Here is an 18,151-nt window from a genome sequence, read left to right as displayed (position 1 = left end):
ACCAATCCATCAAAAAATAGTCTGTAAAATTGTTTCCAAAACAAGTACCAAAACCAAATGTAAACAAAAACATCACGACATGTCCAAATAGTATCTTCGCTAACATGATACTAAAAGTAACTACCAAGAAGTGGCACCAACCTCACCAAGCCAATAAATCAAGCTACTTGTTTTAAAGAAAAGCTCAGAAACAATCAACAAATAAACAATTGTCAATATCATCACAATGAGTCAATCTCAAACACATAGGTATGGAAACAAACATATTTCAAACAATATGTTTAATCATGCAATCAATGCATACCAAACAACAAACATCGCTTGTTACAATCAATACATAATGCAATTACCATCTTTTGTATTTCATAGTAATTACTTATTATCATTTATACATCGCTAGCGCCGCTTATCATAGTTATTTTTAGTATATAATACATATATTAATTTGGACATTTTTTTCAGCACAGTGATTATTCTATTATTTACTTCATTATAATTACTTTTAATGTCCCTCGCTATCTAGGGTTTATAACATCACTAGGTCCCCAAAGAAAAACCTCGTTCGCTACTAATGTGACCCGACGACCCAGTGAACCAAATGGGGGCACGACTCTCACTCGTAACACTGTCTCTGGTTCGCCGTTTTCACTACCTTCACTTTGCATATACGACCACGATGCATTTTTGTTCGAGGGTGGTACAATGGTACTTCCAAACGCATACCCCCCACCTAAACATGATGCTTGATCTGACGTCTATGAGTAGCCAAAATCACTCCAGTCCCAGTACATTGACGTGCACCGGAACCATGTTTTGAAATAGTTATGTAGAAAACAACTCGACATCGACTTGGCTTAATATCTTTTCCTCCAAAGATATCATTCCATTGCCATATCCAATTGGGCAAACACCTAAGTTTAGGTTTCTACCCTTTTACCCCCATTAAATGTATTCCCTGATATCTTAATTAATTTTATAATTAATTAATTCGCTCACACGGGTCATACATATACATTGCCATTAACATTATGTAATCATGCTTGAATTTTAATTAATATTCCAAGGCATATTACATCACATGTCATACTACAAAGGTGTATACTCAAAATTGACACATAACATCATATTTAAGCATGTAAAGAGATACACCTTTTAGCAACAAACTTTCTAGCATGCATTTTCTAGTTCCATACAAACATGTCAAAACAGGAACATAGAATGCATAACACCAAATTTTAACATCATAAATAATCCTCACCACTAACATGAACCTATCATTATTTTCATGCATAAATTCACCATTTTAACGAATCTAGCATACAAAAGTTTTCCTAAGTTATTTTTTATTGCATTACTTCACAAATTCAGGTTCCAAACCTCTCATAAATTCATATTGTAATTGTTGGATTGGGTGTTTAGTCCAATAACTAAATTTGTATAATCTTGAATTATTAACAAAGTCTTTTTGGGTTGCCCTCAAACCTAGTAATAGACTGGAATGTTATTTGGATAGGAATAGACAGATTTATTAATTTATTATATGATTAATAAATTAATTAGAAATAAAAATAAATAAATTATTAAAATATTATGAGAATAATATATTAATTAGAAATAACATTATTTAATTAAGAATTAATCAGAAATTAATTGGAATTAATTTTGGGATTAAGTGGAATAATTAACAATGGAATGACTAAATGTGAATATGTTCAAAAGTTAAACATTGATCAATTCTAGAACCTCCCAATAGGGTGGATGGTTTCTAGATGGTCTTTAGGAATTGTCTTGGGCATTAAGAAATTAAGCCTAAGAATTCTTAGGGGGCAAGAAAAAAAGGGATAAGTAGGGATGAGCATATGGACCGGGGAACCGGCCGGAACCGAAACCGGCACCGGAACTGGAACCCGATGGAACCGGACGGGACCGGGACGTTATTTTTGTGGATTTTTGGAACTGGGAACCAGTAGGAACCAGATGATGCTATTTTTCAAGGACCGGTTCCAACATTTGAAGACACGACAAGAACCGGTAGAACAGCTGGGCTGGTTTGGTTCTTGATTTCGGCCGAAGCCGGTTCCCGGGTTGGGTCCGGTTCGGTCCTTTTGCTCATCCCTAGGGATACGGCTTATCCAATGAAACTACCTTATCCTAGCATCCCTGGTTACATATATAAACCCTCCTAGGGGTTCATATTTCCGACCATCATTATTCTAAGAGTTAGAACCGAAAATACCATTCCCTCTCCTCTCTCCTCTTTAACCTCCAATTTGTTAGGGTTTGGATGTGAGCCATTAAAGGCACGAAACTTTTGGTGCTTGCTTTCAGAAGACCAACAAAGGAAGGATTACTAGTTTATTTGCAATAATAAACTAAGATATGTATTTTCTAATAACCCTTCAGTAATTTTGAAAATAGAAATGTACTTTTAAGGTTCTTGATATTCAATAGTTGTTTGAAAATCATAGTGAGAACATATATCCTTTAGGGTGCATGTGAACTTAGGATTTATGTTTTTCTACCAAAAATAGATTTTTTGTAACATATAAAACTCATCAGTGGTATTAGAGTCATTGTTCCCATTGATATTGCACAAAGTTGAATAAATCAAAATTAGGGTTTATAGAAACTAAACCCTAAGGAGATAATTTTCGAAAATCCTTAAGGTTCTTGAAACCATAGCCTCCACCTTATATTTTCGAAATTTGAAAGGGTTTTAGAAACCGTAGCCCATGTAACTTCCCAAAAATTAGAAGGTACAAATTTTAATTTTTTAATTCAACACATAACACCATTTATTATTATCAACCATTCAAAATTATGTTAGAGTAAAAATAGTTATCAGAGTACAATCCAAAAATCATAAAGTGCGAAAACGTGGGTGGATGCACTGCGATCAAGTTGGACCCTTACCTATCGAACTGGAAGTACCTAAAACCATAACCATAAAATTGTAAGCAAATAGATTAATGAGTTCTCCAAAATACCACATACATATATACATACATACATCATGCCCCGCCCGGAATCCATTAGGCCCTGCCTGGCATCGGGCCTCACTCGGTATTCATCGGGCCTCACCCGGTGTAGATTTGTCATGAACATGCAATGTACCCCGCCGAACACACTCATCAGGCCCTACATGGCATCGGGCCCCGCCTGACATACATACAAACACATACAATACATAAGGTAAAAATATAATCTTAACTAATTAATTTTGGTAATTAAATAATTAACTTGTCGATTCCTTTAATTTAGGCAAATTAATTTAAAACCCTATGCACCAGAAGACGTCGACAACTACCCGACTTCTTCCTTCTCCTTATCCGTCGTCGCCTATCACTTGTAGTCGGACAATTAAGAAGATTTGATATTATATTTTATTTTCCGGTGACTCACCAATTCCCCATGAGAGGCAACGTCTATGACTAAGGTGATGTTTGTTTTTTTTTTTTTTTTTAAAACTCTTCAAACTACTTTTTGCTGCGCGGCGTAGCACACGTGCATCACTTTCCCTCTCGCAATAGTTTGTTTTTTGGAAGGCTTCAGACTGCAAAACATCTGCAAGCAACACTTGACTTGCCTCTTCAAACCTATTCGACTTTCATCTTTTTTGAAGTGTTTTTTTAGAATTTTGGTATAACTTATTATTTTTTTAAAAAAACTTAGATTTTTTAAACTTTTATTTACAGACTTGAAACAATTTCTTATTATAGTTTCCACAATTTTTTTAACTTGGATTTAAAAAAAAAATACTTTAATTTTTTTTAATTTTTTCACCGTTTGTTTTTGTTAATAATATTTTCATTTGCAATTTCATCTTTTTTAACGTGTGTAATTTTTTACGAACTTTGTAAACATCGTTTGCAATTCTTTCTTATTTTTTTTTATTATTTTCTTTTTTATGTTTTTTAAAATTAGTTTTTTTCTAGAATAAAATTGTTAGCTTCTTTTATATATCTTATATTTTTTTGGTTGTTCAAAAAAAAAGCTTCTTTTATATTTTTGTAAGTTTTTTTAAAAAGGTTTATATTTTTGTTTTTTTACATGTTCTTTTTAGTATTCTTTCAATGTTTTAAGACTAGAATAATTTAAATTTTGCTGTTTAAAATTATTTTCAGTTTATAAAATTACTTTATTTACACTTCAGTTTACTGCAGCAGTCTGTAGATGTTAAAAAACAAACATGTTTCTTATTATAGGTTGCAGCGGTTTATTCCACCTATTCTGCTACAGAAGATTGCAGAGGTGGTTCGCAGACTTCACGAATTTTTGTTTCGAAAAAACAAACAACACCTAAATGGTTGGGAGGTATTATTGATTTCTTTATCATTGTAGGAAGTTATGAAGATTTTTAATTTCTTCTCCATGGGATGCTTATTTAGAACTGCTGTAGGTATTTGGGGGCTATTTTTTTGTTTTTTTATAAAGCGATTAAGATTCTTGATTTCTTTCACATACAACCTGCCACTGAAATCTAATTTATTGTTTTGTATGTAAAGTTAAACAACAATTCGTCAACTAATTTATTATATCACCTTAATAACATATAAATAACAATTAAATTATATAATTTTAGTTACCAACTATCGAACAAAATTGTTAATGCTCTTGACCTGTTTTCCATGTCGGACTTTTAAACTTTGTAGTTCTCATCCGTTTTTTTTTCATTTTTTTTAGTCCAAAATTACATTATAAAATAAAGGATTTTATTTTATGTCAACGATAATTTCTTTCTTTAAAAAACAATAAACAAGTGAATCTTATTTGTTTTTATTTGTATTCCACAAATATGAGGATCAGTTGTTATTTAACAAAGTTTAGCTTTTATGAATTTTGAGTTCAATGTCACATTTTGCAGGAATGATTGTATTAAACTAAAGAATAAATTATAATTCTTTAGTGTTTACTACATTCTGTTAGAATTTATAATTTTATTTTTTTATGATGCATTGAATTCACAATTTCCATGACTATTGTATTTTTTGATTCATTTACTATTTGTGTTTTTTAATTACAATTTAAAGGAATTCTATATCATTCTTGTAGAATGCCTCTAATTCCATGTTCTTAGCTTGTTATTCTTATGGCACTTTGATTTTATGAAAGTTATTCTTAAGGAATGTTATGATCAAGGGCATGAAGCTAATAGAGATAAATTATGTGTGAAGGGGAACATGATGATCAAATGCCTAAAAGTTGGGTGATGAAGTGTGGGATGGGGATGAACAATGGTTACCGATCTTCCACAAAGAAAACAATGTTCATGGTCTTATTCTTTTAGAATGTATATTCATATTCTTTTAGATTTGAAAAAATTTATTCTCTTAGAATGCATCATCAACATATTCGTATATTTTTTCATGTATTTTATTTCAAGAATGTATTTTAAGTCCATTATCACAAAAATGTTATCACATTCTCAAAGAATATTGTAATATTACTATTTTAACATTGGAATGATATGTTATTGTTCTCGTTTTAAGAGAATGATTCTAAGTTCTTTATTATTTATTGTTGATATTCTCAAAGAACGATTCAAAATTCTTTATTATATATATAAATTTGTTTATTAAAACATCAAAACACTTATAAAAAAAAGTACAAAAAAGCTTGAATTACAATAGTTTATTTATGATAAAAAAAAAAGTGGTAAATAAGGTGAAATAGTCACAAAAGAAAGAAAAAAAAGAGACTTTTAAGGTCACATGGCAAGGTTCGATTTTTCATGTATGATTCGAAAAAGGATCTGTACACAAAAACATCTTGTATATTTCTGATTTTAAAATAGTAAAAAAAATATTAAGTCTAATAATAAAAAAAATTATATTAATACGATAACATCTAAGGTCTAAATTTAATTCCTTAGAAATATGTTGTTCGTTGTCAACAATCAACATGTTTAATTAATTTAAATTAAGTTTTTATTTTATCTACTTTAAATTGTTACAAAGTAGAGCATGAGTCAGTTTAATTAATTTTAAAATTCCGTAATAGAAATGTTCTTTACGTGCAATAAATCAGAAAGGGACAAGAGAAAACGAAATTGTTTTCCCTCCTTTCCACGGTCTTCTTCGGCACCGCCTCCATCACTCTTCTCCCTTCCATGGCGAGAATGCTTCACGCTGCATCCACCGGCTCCGGTTCAGTTTTGTTTTCCCAGAGACCTAATCACAGTTCCTTTTACAGATACAGTCATATTTCTCTTCCTTTTCATTCGGAATCATCGATCGATGTTTACTCAACTGGTCGTTTATCGCGTTCATTATGCTGTTCGCATTCATCATGGAAGCCATGGGGTCGGATTTCGACTCGTTTACCGGTTATAAAGCGTGAATCATCTGATACTTTTGAAGTCAAAACGACGTCCGTCCCTGATAGCGCCGATGAAAGTGATGCAGCGGCTGTGGCGAAATCGAAAATGGCCGAAACTCTAGTGCTTGGATTGTTGTTCGGAGTCTGGTACCTTTTCAATATCTATTTCAACATCTATAACAAACAGGTTTGCTCGATTTCTTCTTCTAGGGAAGCTTTATGTTTCGTCTGATTTTGGTATCTAAACGATGTATGGAGTACAAATATACATAATTATATATGCATGTGAAATGCGATTTAATCTCGAAGCAATCGTGAAATTAAATGATTTGTTGATTTACATGCTCGCTTCCTCAGCCTGTGTGTAAATATCGAGTTTCTACTTGTTTCGGATCATGTATTTACAGTGATTTTGGAGTAACTCTGTAGAATCAGTTCTTGCATTTCTTTCGTGACTTCAAAATAATCATCACATGGAATTGTAAATCTAACATTTCTGTTTTTGCTAAATGTTTTAGTATATATCTAGGCTCTATTAGAATTGTAAATCAAACATTTCTGTTTTTGCGGGATGACTAATATGGTGCTACCAAACATAACATGATCTAAGTAGACAAGATGATGGATCTACAAAAGGAATAATCAAACAGTGAAGTGGTTCACTGTTTTGAACACATACATGATAGTCATTAGATTGTTGAGATATCAAAGTGAGAATAGCATGCATGATTAGTTTCACCAACTAACCATTGAAAAATATCATAGTTTGAACTTTGAATAGTTGAATACCATTTGCTTGACTTTTTCATTGAATATATGGATAAAGTTTTATTGAAGCTAGGCTAATTTCTAGACTATTTTCTTTTTTCTAAGGGCTGTGTAATTTAACCATGGAAATACATTATATACATTGATTATAGGCTGATTTCCAGTCTAATCACTGATGTTTATTCTCAAAAGATCTATAAATTAACGTGGACATACAACATATATAAACATTAGACATAAAAGATCTTTGCAAATAAAGACAAAAATAAGATCAGGATATATAGTCTGAGAAGGCAGGTGATTAATAAGATTAACTGCTGAAGATACAACTTCAACCCAAAATTAGGGGGAACTTAAGAGTCAAGTAACAACAAATATATTTAATCAGCAATACCCTTGTCAAATTAGTCTCTTAATGGATTTATCACTACTTTCTCTAAATTTTTTGGTCTGAAGAATTAAGGCAATTCATCCCTGATCAATGTTTACAGGTTCTTGAGGTTTTCCCAAATCCAGTAACTTTGACTGCAGTTCAGCTTGCTGTTGGGACTACCATTATATTTTTGACATGGGCATTAAATCTTCATAAATGGCCGAATATCAGTCGTACACAGGTATGCCATTCATATGAAGAAATTGATCAAATATATTTTATATTTTTTTATGCTAATTTAATTACATGTACCCAGCTTGTAGCAATCCTGCCATTGGCTGTAATGCACACATTAGGCAATTTTTCAACCAACATGAGTCTTGGAAAAGTTTCTGTTTCATTTACTCACACAATCAAAGCAATGGAACCTTTTTTCACGGTTATATTGTCTACTATGTTTCTAGGAGAGGTTTGCTTTCTATCTATTTCCTTACATTTTTTACTAGTTATTAATCAATGACACGTTTGATGCTGTTTATTTTCATTTAAAATTTGTATATTAATATGTCTTGTCCCATATATGTAATGAATCCTATTTTAACCACTAAACAGATACCAACAGCATGGGTAATGAGCTCCCTTGTACCAATTGTTGGGGGAGTGATACTTGCATCTCTCACCGAGGTGTCGTTCAATTGGTGAGTAGCAATGCACTTTCATTTGAGTGTGTACTATAGTGTCTTGCTTATATTTCTTTCTGTTACATAGCATTGTACTTATAAAGAATTTGTTATTAATGCATTGTACTTATAAAAATCTCCCAATCATAGCATTTTGGTTTCAAATTTTTCCTTATTATGACACTATACTACCCAATTATAGCAGTGAAAATTGCTTTTTGTTTGGATGACATTGTTATAACTGGGTAGAATTTCAATTTCCAAAGTAGAATGCTGTAATAGGAAGAAATGAAAGTAGGAATGCTATGATGAACAAATCAATGGAAATATGTTGCTATTTATTGCAGTTAACCCAATAACAAACATGGCATCACTATCTTAAATTCTTATTATGTTGTGATGTTTTGCAATTGGGAAATAGGCCTGGGTTTTGGAGTGCAATGGCATCCAATTTGGCAAATCAATCACGCAATGTTTTGAGTAAAAAAGTTATGGTTCAGAAAGAGGTAATCTATTCTTGGCTAAAAACTCTTTCTGTTTATTGATATGGTATCATGAAATGCAAATATACCTAAGAACCTCCAAATTTTACAGGAACCATTGGACAACATTACCCTCTTCTCAATCATAACAATTATGTCTTTCTTCTTGTTTACCCCTGTTGCCTTACTCGTTGAAGGAGTCAAATTTACCCCTTCTTACCTACAATCCGCTGTGAGTATATTAATAAAATCAGGCACTAAGTTACCCTGTGGTTTATATTAATAACATCAAGCCATTTATTCCCTCTTTATATTTTCAGGGTCTAAACCTCAAACATGTGTACATTAGGTCTCTCCTTGCTTCAATCTGCTTCCATGCTTATCAGCAGGTAATCTAAATTCTAAATCAATACAAATACACCTATACTTTGGGTGGGCTTTAATTTTGACCTGTTTGACCTAATTCCTTTATAGCTCAATTTTTTGTGATTTTGATTTCACCCGTTTGATAAAATTTGCCATGTAGGTTGCTTACATGATACTGCAAAGAGTATCTCCAGTTACACATTCCGTAGGCAACTGTGTGAAGCGCGTAGTGGTCATTGTATCCTCTATTTTCTTCTTCCACACACCCGTCTCACTTATCAACTCCATAGGTGAATTTACTATAATGTCCCTATCTTTTTTCTTTCCTTAATTGTCAGTAAACCAAAATCCAACACTTGCAATTTTAATCCATCTTATTCAGGGACTGGAATCGCCCTTGCCGGGGTATTTCTATATTCACAGGTGAAACGCATCAAGGCCAAGACCACATAAACTTGTTACTTGTGTTTACGATAAAATTTGAAATTTTTTGGTAATAGATTCCACTACATTGTTGTTAAAAGACAACAATGCCCTTTGGTAGATATTCTGAGTAAAAAACTTGATTCCGGTGAGTTATACAAGTAACTTCCAATCGTTGTTTTAGTTGATTTGAAGGTTATTAGTGGTACCGATATTGAAGCACAACGTACAATCTTTTATGCAATAGAATTCTCTAGGATCTGTGATTGATTCAATCAACACTCCTCTTTATTCAGTAAAGTATATATATGCATAAACTCTTTGTAAACTAGAGATTAACATGGGATATAATCTCCATCAAATCAAACTGTTTCTTCTCACCACCACTGCCGTCACAGTTGACTGGAAGTATCTCTTCAAGAAACGAGTCAATGGTATCCACTCCCAGCAACTTGTGATCAAGTGCAAACTCTGGGACCTTATCGAAGTCAAAGTCAGGTACCAACCTATCACTTAAGTCAAACTCATAGTGGTCAGTGATAGCCATCGGCAAAGGGTGATTGTTGTTTACTGATGATGATTTTCCACGTGGCAAGTTTAAGCTACGGATGTAGTTTTGGAGGATTGGGCTTGGTTTGGGCCACTTGGATCGACATTTTCGCTTGGTGTATTGCCTTCTCTTGGTTGCGTTCCAGTGATTCTTTATGGAGTTCTCGGTCCTTCCAGATAATTTCTTTGCTATTTCTGACCATTTGTTTCCTATCTCTGCGTGAGTTGTGATCAATATCTTATCTTCTTCTTCCGTCCAATAATCTTTCTGGAAAATGCAAAATTCACAAAACAAAGAAACCGAATTTCGTAATACAAATTGATTCCAGATAAAATATGACAACATAAAGAAAAAAACAAGTTACATAATGGTCAAAATAAATTTGTATTGAACTGTCTAATATGTGGAAATGCGGTGTTTTGCATTTTGTCAATTATCTTGGGATGAATTAGAACGGGACACGTTAACTTTTATGTTATTTTCCTTGCATGCATGCCTCAGTAAAAATGATCAGCAATCACATTTTCAGGATAATATCTTTTCACTATTTACATATTTTTCTGTCTAACTGGTATCACTATAGTGGCTTAGATATATGATCCAATCCACGACTTCTTTTGTAAGAAGATCCAATTATTTTTCTTCAAAATCTTTTAATTGATACTCAATCCGTTTGATTGATGTTTTGATTTTTACAGATCCATCATGTCATGTTTAAATAACATAGAATGTAGTTAGAATATAATTTGTAAGTTATAACCTTAATGCGTTTTTTAAATACAATTAATGAGAATGAAAATCGGAAAGCAAACCTTGATGTCAGGCCTGAGATGATTGTGCCATCTTTCTCTGCATTGCTTGCCAATCCTTCCTTTTAACATTTGAGCGATATACGACCACTTCCTCTCTCCATGCTTTTCCACCAAATGCTTTAACACCCTACAACACACCAACAATTCAAAAATGTTGAAAAGAGTATTAACATTAATTAATCTATTGTTGTTGCGTTACCTATCTTCTTCTTTTGTCCATTGCTCCTTTGATGAATTGGTTTTCTTTTTCCCATTACTTTTTATGATACCACTCTCGCCTGTCACACATGATCCTTCATCTGCTCCAAAAATATTCGGATCACCTACATTCACAGAACAGTCCAATCCGGATACACCCATCAGACTTTTGTCCACATTGGTCAAACTCCCACAACCCATATAATTCATCATCATTCCACAACTATTTTCCAGTTCAAACGGCTTAAACTCGAGGTCATCCAACCCATATGAAAATGTGCCAAATGGGTCATATCCATACCCAGAAACATGGATACCATAATTAGCAGGGTGAAAAGTAGATGGACACATTGGAGGAGAATCATTTTCTGTTTCTGGGTTGGGTTTTAAGTGGTGATTTGAGAGAGGGAGTAGTGGATGTGGATCTTCTTTGAAAATTGTTTCAAACTCCATGACAGAAAAAGCATCGACAACCCTTTCGCTCGTTTTCGTTTCTGTTTTTTGTTGTTATTTAATAGGTGAGGAATTAAGGGAAAGCATTAAATTTTGTATTTATTAATTTGGGAGTATTTTTAAATTCTCAAAATCTAAAATAATGTACAAGTTTAATTGCCTAATTAACAAATTTTAAAAGCAATAATCTTCAAAGTTTTAGCTATGAAAATTTTCAGGCTAACTTGTGGGGTGTTTATTTTTGTTGACATTTTTCGAATCTTACTATAAATGAGATTTTGTAATAGAAATCATTTTTTGCATCAACTCATTGTTGCTCGAACACATTCTTAAGAGTCCTTTACTGAAAATGGTCCTAAAGATAACATTTGCTTTAGTCGTCTAAATGGTCTTCATCGATATGTATGGCTTTAGGAAGGAGGGAGTCGTTCCTACTGAACCCACTGCCACATCAGCTTTTCTCTTTGATTTTTCTTCATCTTTCCGAACCCACAACATACGGAAATCCAATTTTTTTCAACCCACTCAATTAAAAAAAAATACTAAACAACTAAGGTACAAGTCTTAAAACATATGGTACAAGAGAAATTGAGAGAGAGAAAGTAGAGAGAGAGGATGAAATGGGTCCGTGAAGCCAATTAAACAACCTGCCGAAGGAAGAGTGGTACCGGCGGTAACTCTATTGCTAATTAAGATTTTACCTTGATTATTTTGTATATTTTTTTAGTTGAGTGGGTTGAGAAAAATATGATTTCCGTATGTTGTGGGTTCGAAAAGATAAAGAAAAATCAAAGAGAAAAGCTGATGTGGCAGTGGGTTCGGTGGGTTCAATGGGAACGACTCCCTCCTCCCTTAGTGATTCGAAAAATGTCAACAAAAATAAACACCCCACAAGTTAGCCTGATAACAATGTTAATTGCACATTACATGCAATCGTTTTTAGTAACCAACTTATATAAGAGAAACTCAAGGTAACCCAGTGACATACTTAGGCTATGTTTGGCGAACTAGCTGATAGCTGAAAAGCTAGCTGATAAAAAATAACGTTTGGTAAAATTAGATGTAATATATTAAATTACATAAAAGGACATGTAAGAGTATGCGTTTCTATAATTAATTAAGGGGTGTATTTGAAAAATTATCAGCTAGCTGTGGTGCGCCAAACACAACTTTAGTAAGCAATCTGTAAATTTGATTTTGATTATTAGGAGTTGGTGATGTTAATTGGGAAAATATTATAATCTTATTATCTTTAAAAAAAAAGTTCCTCGTCTAAAATACAAAATATTGAATACTTACTCCTAGTCTCCTATGGTAAATAAATTGTTATGCTGAGCGAAAAGACTATAGTTAGTTGTCTATATATAATTTACTCAACTTGCAACTATAAAATTTATGAGGAATTCATATTTCATGGACCAAGTTATGGCAATTACATAAAAAATTATTAAGATATATTTTAGAGCATATTTCAAGAAATTGGAAAATGATTTTTCGATTATGGTCGAGAATGTTATTACGATCAAATTTTATAATATGTAGCACCTGTTTAAAGGCCTACAATGTTTATCATTGATTGTGTGTTCATGTGTTGCTTTGATGTATTTAGTTTTATGAATTTCATGTATTACTCTAGAATAACTTTTATCTTAATAATCTCATTTGAAATTAATATTCGTTGAATTGACCAAGATACCTTTTACTCTTGGATAATTACTTATTAACATTAAATATATAATTAATTACGTAACCGATGCTCCATTGTCTAATTTTCTCCAACATACAATTTCCTTGAATGCAAAAGGATCAATGAAAACACAAACGTTAGTTACAAAATATACAACTTATGTCACAAACATCTAAAACGTGTATAAAAGAGGTTAATTACAACTTATTATAATGTTAGAATTTGAGCCAAATTTTTCATTAAATTTATATGGTCCACAGTACACAAAGTGATTGGGGGCTCAACCCCATTGTTGACTTACTACATCCGCCGGACCGCCACCGCATAAAATGTTCACCAATATGATTCGTTTTTTCGTTTAAAATGGTAAACCTTAAAAAGTTTCAGATTTTCGTTTAAAATAGTAAACTTATAAAAAAAATATTGTTTAGATAGCAAATTTTCTCTTTTTTTATTTATTACTATTTTTTGTTATTAATATTTAATAGTCCGCTTAGGAGATAACCACTGAGGCCGACTTGTAAAAACGGGCTTCTTTAATCCAAAAATGAAGAAAACTGAAACAAAAGTAGACACTTGTTATGCTAATTAATTTTTAAAGTTATTAGCTTTTTTTCTCTAAGGTAATTAGTTGGACTAAGTTCAGGGACACAAGGAAGGAACTTCATCTGTTAATAGGGTCTAGCCAAAAGTCTTCAAAGTAACAACAATAAACAAGGGGGCTACTGGCCACAATAACCTCTCTGGGCTTGGTCTTTTTTGGCAACTTTCAAACTTGGACCATTTGAGTTTGCAGTGTTCATTGACTTTGCAGGAAAGTCAAGTGTCTAGACTCTAGAGGGATAAAGGAGAGTCTCCATGGGTATGTATGGCAGGGTTAGAAAACATTTAAAATGGACAAAATTTGGTTTTCCCACTATGCAATTTGCTTTATACCTAGGCTATACAACCATCCAAAATGACCAAAAATCATTTATCTAAGTATTTGACATATATAAATATTTAAAAACTAAAAATTAAATGACCAAAAATAACTTTCATATGAAAAACAGAGACATCTTCTAAAATGACTTGCATTATGTTTAGAGGTGGGTGAATATATAATTTTAGTTATCAATTATCATTTGACCTCGTGTAGTAGTTGATAATATTTTGTGATATATTCTTAGATGAACATAACATGTAATCTCCATGCTAGCAATGTTTAAAAAACATAAAGAGCCAAGGAATGAAAAAGGAAAAGGTCAATAATTATTAAAAAAAAAAACGAATGTTTGAGACCTGATTTAAAACGAAAATAATCAGATTCTAAAGAAAAATGTAAAAGCTGCTCCAACAAAATTGACTTTTAATGGTATATACTATATGGAAATTATCTAATATATCCTTTATGCTACTTTAATCTTTTCTTGCAACTAATTATCTCTAGACCTGTCAATTCGTGTATTCGTGTCATGAAAACGTGTCAGCCACGAATTTGACACGATGCGATTACACTATGAGAAATAAGCTTTATCTCAATTTTTAAGATTGTCAGGTCTAATTTATCTCATTCTAATAATGATTTTCTGGCAACGTTTAAACACCCACATACTCCTCTAATTCATGGATTCCTCAAAACAAGTACAAATTGTGAAGAAAATATAATATAAAAAGAAAAAGATTGATGTTAGTACTATACTATTATTACAAGCATCTTTGCTGGAAAGCCTTTTCAGGGTTGTGAGGATCAATCTGTGAGTGATGGGGGAAATCAAGAGGCATTTCAGAGGCAGAAAGCCAAGCTCCATTCAATACTTTTATAACTTCTTCGTAAACAACCCTATTCCCATCTCCTGTTAGATGCAGTCCATCACTGTAAACACACAATTTCCATTGCAAACCTAAGTATTTTCTCAAATATTTTTTTTTTTCTTGTCTTAATTGATAAAAAAATAAAAATAAAAAGGCCAAAAAATTACTAACCTAAGAAACTTTTTCTGCCATCCCTGTGTTTCTTGCATCTTGGACCATATGTTGACTGAAGCAACACCGAGTTCCTTAGCCACCTCAACACAACCATTTGCATAAGTTCTTGTGACTTCATTTGTCCTTTCAGGAATTTTCATTGCTTTTTCACCATATAAAGATCTGTTGCAATTTTTTAAGAACAAAAATATTAAAACTGAATTTGGAAATGATAACTAAAATGGAATTATACTTTGCATATTCTAGACGCCCTTCTTCGTCAACTGGCGGGGGAGTTATAAGCACTATTAGCATTGTGGGGGAGCATTCCTGCATTACGAAATTGATCAAATATTGAGAACCTAGAAAGTAAATTGAATTGAAACTGGAATAAAAAAATATATATATATATATATATATTAAATGGGTAAACCTTTAAATGATGAACAATTTTTCTCAAATTTTCTTTGTATTCTTCTAGGGGGACATGTTGGCGTTCGCTTGTCCTCCCTGAAAGTGCAGCATCATTAGCACCAAAAAAGACTGTAGTAGCAATAGGAGGGGTGGTAGAATCCTGCACAAAACACTACCATTCAATGATCAATTGTCTAAAATACCCTTCAATCATGTCAAAATGTCACTCGTTTAAGATCTAAATAAAAACATGGTTGAATTCAAAGTTTCCGACCTCAAGCATCAAACATTATTCTATATATGTTCTAATTTGCATCTTGAGTAACTTTTTTCTTTTAAATAACTTGTCTTGTTCAATCAGATCCAGCCTAACAAGCAATAATTTCAAACAGTAGAATCATTATAAATTTTAAGCCATATTATTCAAAGTTAAAGTAACACAGCTACCAGCTCACAGCAACAAAGTTCGCGATCTCATTTCAAAAGCTGTTCCTAGATTGTTTGTAGATACAATCTTAAGCCATACGATGAACAATAGAAAAACTAATTGAGTGAATATATCGATATGAATTACCAGAGGGAAAATGTGGTTCAACAAGAACAAAGCCCATCTAGTGTTGTATCCGCCATACCCTCGGACCACTATATCAGCCTTTTTATAAGGAAAAAAAAAACGAGTCAGGAATTTGCCATATTTGCAACAAACGAAAGAGTGTTTTTCAAAATCTGAGTACTAGGGTTTTATCTTAAGACCAAGGGAGCGGAAAGGATTGAACCTTGCGAGAGTAAGCATCGGTTAGAGAAGCACCCCATCCACCATATCTGAAGGATTGGTCTGTTATTGAATCCCCAAATAATACTATTTGAGGCCTCATTTGATTCTCTCTCTAGTCTCTAGTCTCCACACACGCGATGGGTGTTTGAATCGCCGAAAGTCTGAAAGAAAAGATGGATCTGCAGACTCGTATCGTCGGTCATACTCTTCACTCAACTAAGCAGATCTGACTTCGTGTTCCCGATTTTTTTTTTTTTTTTTAAAGGGGGTGATTGGGAGTGTTTTTTTTTTAAGTAGAAAAGTATTTTTAGATAAAAATTCTTATTTGTTAATGTTTTGAAAACCGGACCGGACATCGAACCGGTCATCTTATCGGGTTGATGGTTCAATTGGTTTGATCGGTCGGACCGGTCCTAAAAACCGGATGGTTACTCTAATTGATCCTTTAGGCCTCAACTTTATGTAGAATGACTCTTCTACATACATCAACAGCTAAAAAGTCATTATCTTTCTCCCTCGATTAAGGGGGTGTTTGGGATTGTTTTTTAGCCTCAAAAGTCATTTTCAACAAAATGACTTTCTTACTTATAGCTTTTTTTCAAAAACGAGGTTTTAAAATATGTTTGGATTAAATTTTGAGTGGGCAAGGGCCAAAAAGCCAAAAGTCACAAATTCATGACTTTTAAAATCACTCGTTTTTCTTCTTACCAAAAAGTCATTCTAAAATGACTTTTAAAATTGTCAAACACCTTTTCAAACTTTTAGCTTTTTGAAAAAAACCAAATGTGCAAAAAGTCATTTGAAAATTAATCACAAACACCCTCTAAATCCATTCATATTCCAAATCTCTTTCTTCTTGGCTCCGCCGCTTCTGACCATTCCATTCGTAATCAGTGGAGCGCAAACAAATCGGAAAGGAAAACGAAGAAATCGCCAAGGTCGTCGGCATGCGGTTGTGGCTTCTCGACTCTCCTCGACGGCCTGTAACAACCCTCCCCCATTTATTGTTTATCCAAAGGTCTTTGATTAAGCAAGAGACAAGCAATGAACGATTCCTTGTGATTATCGATGAAGTTATCGATTGGTGCCCTACCCCTCTAATCAGATAAGTTTATATTCTAAGTTCTTCTTCGGTTTTCATTCCGATAAAAAACATCCTCTTGGTTGTCTCTGGTTTTGATCTTTACATACTCTACCAGTGTGTATTCTATTACAACAAAATTTATTGGGCGAGGACAAGCAAAATCAACTCATAATTTGAAGTCGGTTGCTTTTGTCACCGTTAGGGAAAATGACTGCCAACCACCATCACCACAATGATCTAATTGAAACATCCCCAAAATATGGTCCAAAAATTTCGTTTTAAAATCAATATTAAAACCATAAATCATCCATCATCACAATAAAAAATCAAGAACCAAGTATCTCAAGAACATCATGTCAAAAAACTGTATCAAAATCATATAAGTAATCATCAGAGTCTAAAACAATCCCAGGCTGAAGTCGTGGTGTGTGTCATGCGATCATCCCGAGTCCTTCCCTTTGCTAGTGGAAGTACCTAAAACCAAAACTGAAAATTATAAGCACAAAGCTTAGTGAGTCTCCCCAAGTTACCACATACTCACATACTGGGGCTAGCTCACTGCATCGGACCCCGCCCGGCATCAAACCGAGGTCCGACATAACATGGGCCTAGCCCCTACATCGGGACCCACCCGGCATCAGACCGAAGTCTGGTATACATATCATGAGCATAACATAAACATAAACATAAGCATGACTAGAAAGCTAACATTCCTCGGGCTTGCCCCGACGTCAGACCAAAGTCCATAACACATAATCATACACATGCAAGAATCACTAAGATATCAAGCATACTAACGGCATCGGGCCCCGCCCGACATT

General features: G+C 33.2%; 3 protein-coding genes across 4 annotated transcripts; 1 reads left to right on the top strand and 2 right to left on the bottom strand.

The window, feature by feature from the left end:
• The first annotated feature begins 6,018 nt into the window (after positions 1-6,018).
• Positions 6,019-9,685, top strand: LOC145081619 (triose phosphate/phosphate translocator, non-green plastid, chloroplastic-like). Its single transcript, XM_079023256.1, has 9 exons — positions 6,019-6,505; positions 7,578-7,700; positions 7,776-7,928; positions 8,072-8,157; positions 8,561-8,645; positions 8,734-8,853; positions 8,942-9,010; positions 9,148-9,277; positions 9,370-9,685. Exons 1-9 carry the CDS (start codon positions 6,110-6,112, stop codon positions 9,438-9,440), a joined length of 1,233 nt encoding a protein of 410 aa, XP_078879382.1. The 5' UTR covers positions 6,019-6,109; the 3' UTR covers positions 9,441-9,685.
• LOC145081635 (uncharacterized) lies at positions 9,573-13,826 on the bottom strand. Its single transcript, XM_079023257.1, has 3 exons — positions 10,972-13,826; positions 10,773-10,899; positions 9,573-10,227 (listed from the first exon to the last, which is right to left on the bottom strand). The coding sequence occupies exons 1-3, from the start codon at positions 11,421-11,423 to the stop codon at positions 9,739-9,741; spliced, it is 1,068 nt and encodes a 355-aa protein (XP_078879383.1). The 5' UTR covers positions 11,424-13,826; the 3' UTR covers positions 9,573-9,738.
• Positions 13,827-14,687: 861 nt separating this feature from the next.
• On the bottom strand, positions 14,688-16,479 carry LOC145081593 (SGNH hydrolase-type esterase superfamily protein). Of its 2 annotated transcripts, none has more exons than XM_079023253.1 (6): positions 16,248-16,479; positions 16,046-16,123; positions 15,491-15,643; positions 15,311-15,387; positions 15,076-15,240; positions 14,688-14,965 (listed from the first exon to the last, which is right to left on the bottom strand). In XM_079023253.1, the coding sequence occupies exons 1-6, from the start codon at positions 16,344-16,346 to the stop codon at positions 14,797-14,799; spliced, it is 741 nt and encodes a 246-aa protein (XP_078879379.1). In that variant the 5' UTR covers positions 16,347-16,479; the 3' UTR covers positions 14,688-14,796. The 2 variants fall into 2 exon arrangements, with proteins under 2 accessions (XP_078879379.1, XP_078879380.1); XM_079023254.1 differs by having other exon boundaries at positions 15,491-15,631; positions 16,248-16,477.
• Positions 16,480-18,151: the final 1,672 nt, after the last annotated feature.

Source organism: Lactuca serriola, chromosome 1 (genome assembly GCF_051521515.1).
Source record: "Lactuca serriola cultivar US96UC23 chromosome 1, Lser_US96UC23_V15, whole genome shotgun sequence".
NCBI classification, from domain to species: Eukaryota; Viridiplantae; Streptophyta; class Magnoliopsida; order Asterales; family Asteraceae; genus Lactuca; species Lactuca serriola.
This window is presented reverse-complemented; position numbering and strand designations above follow the sequence as displayed.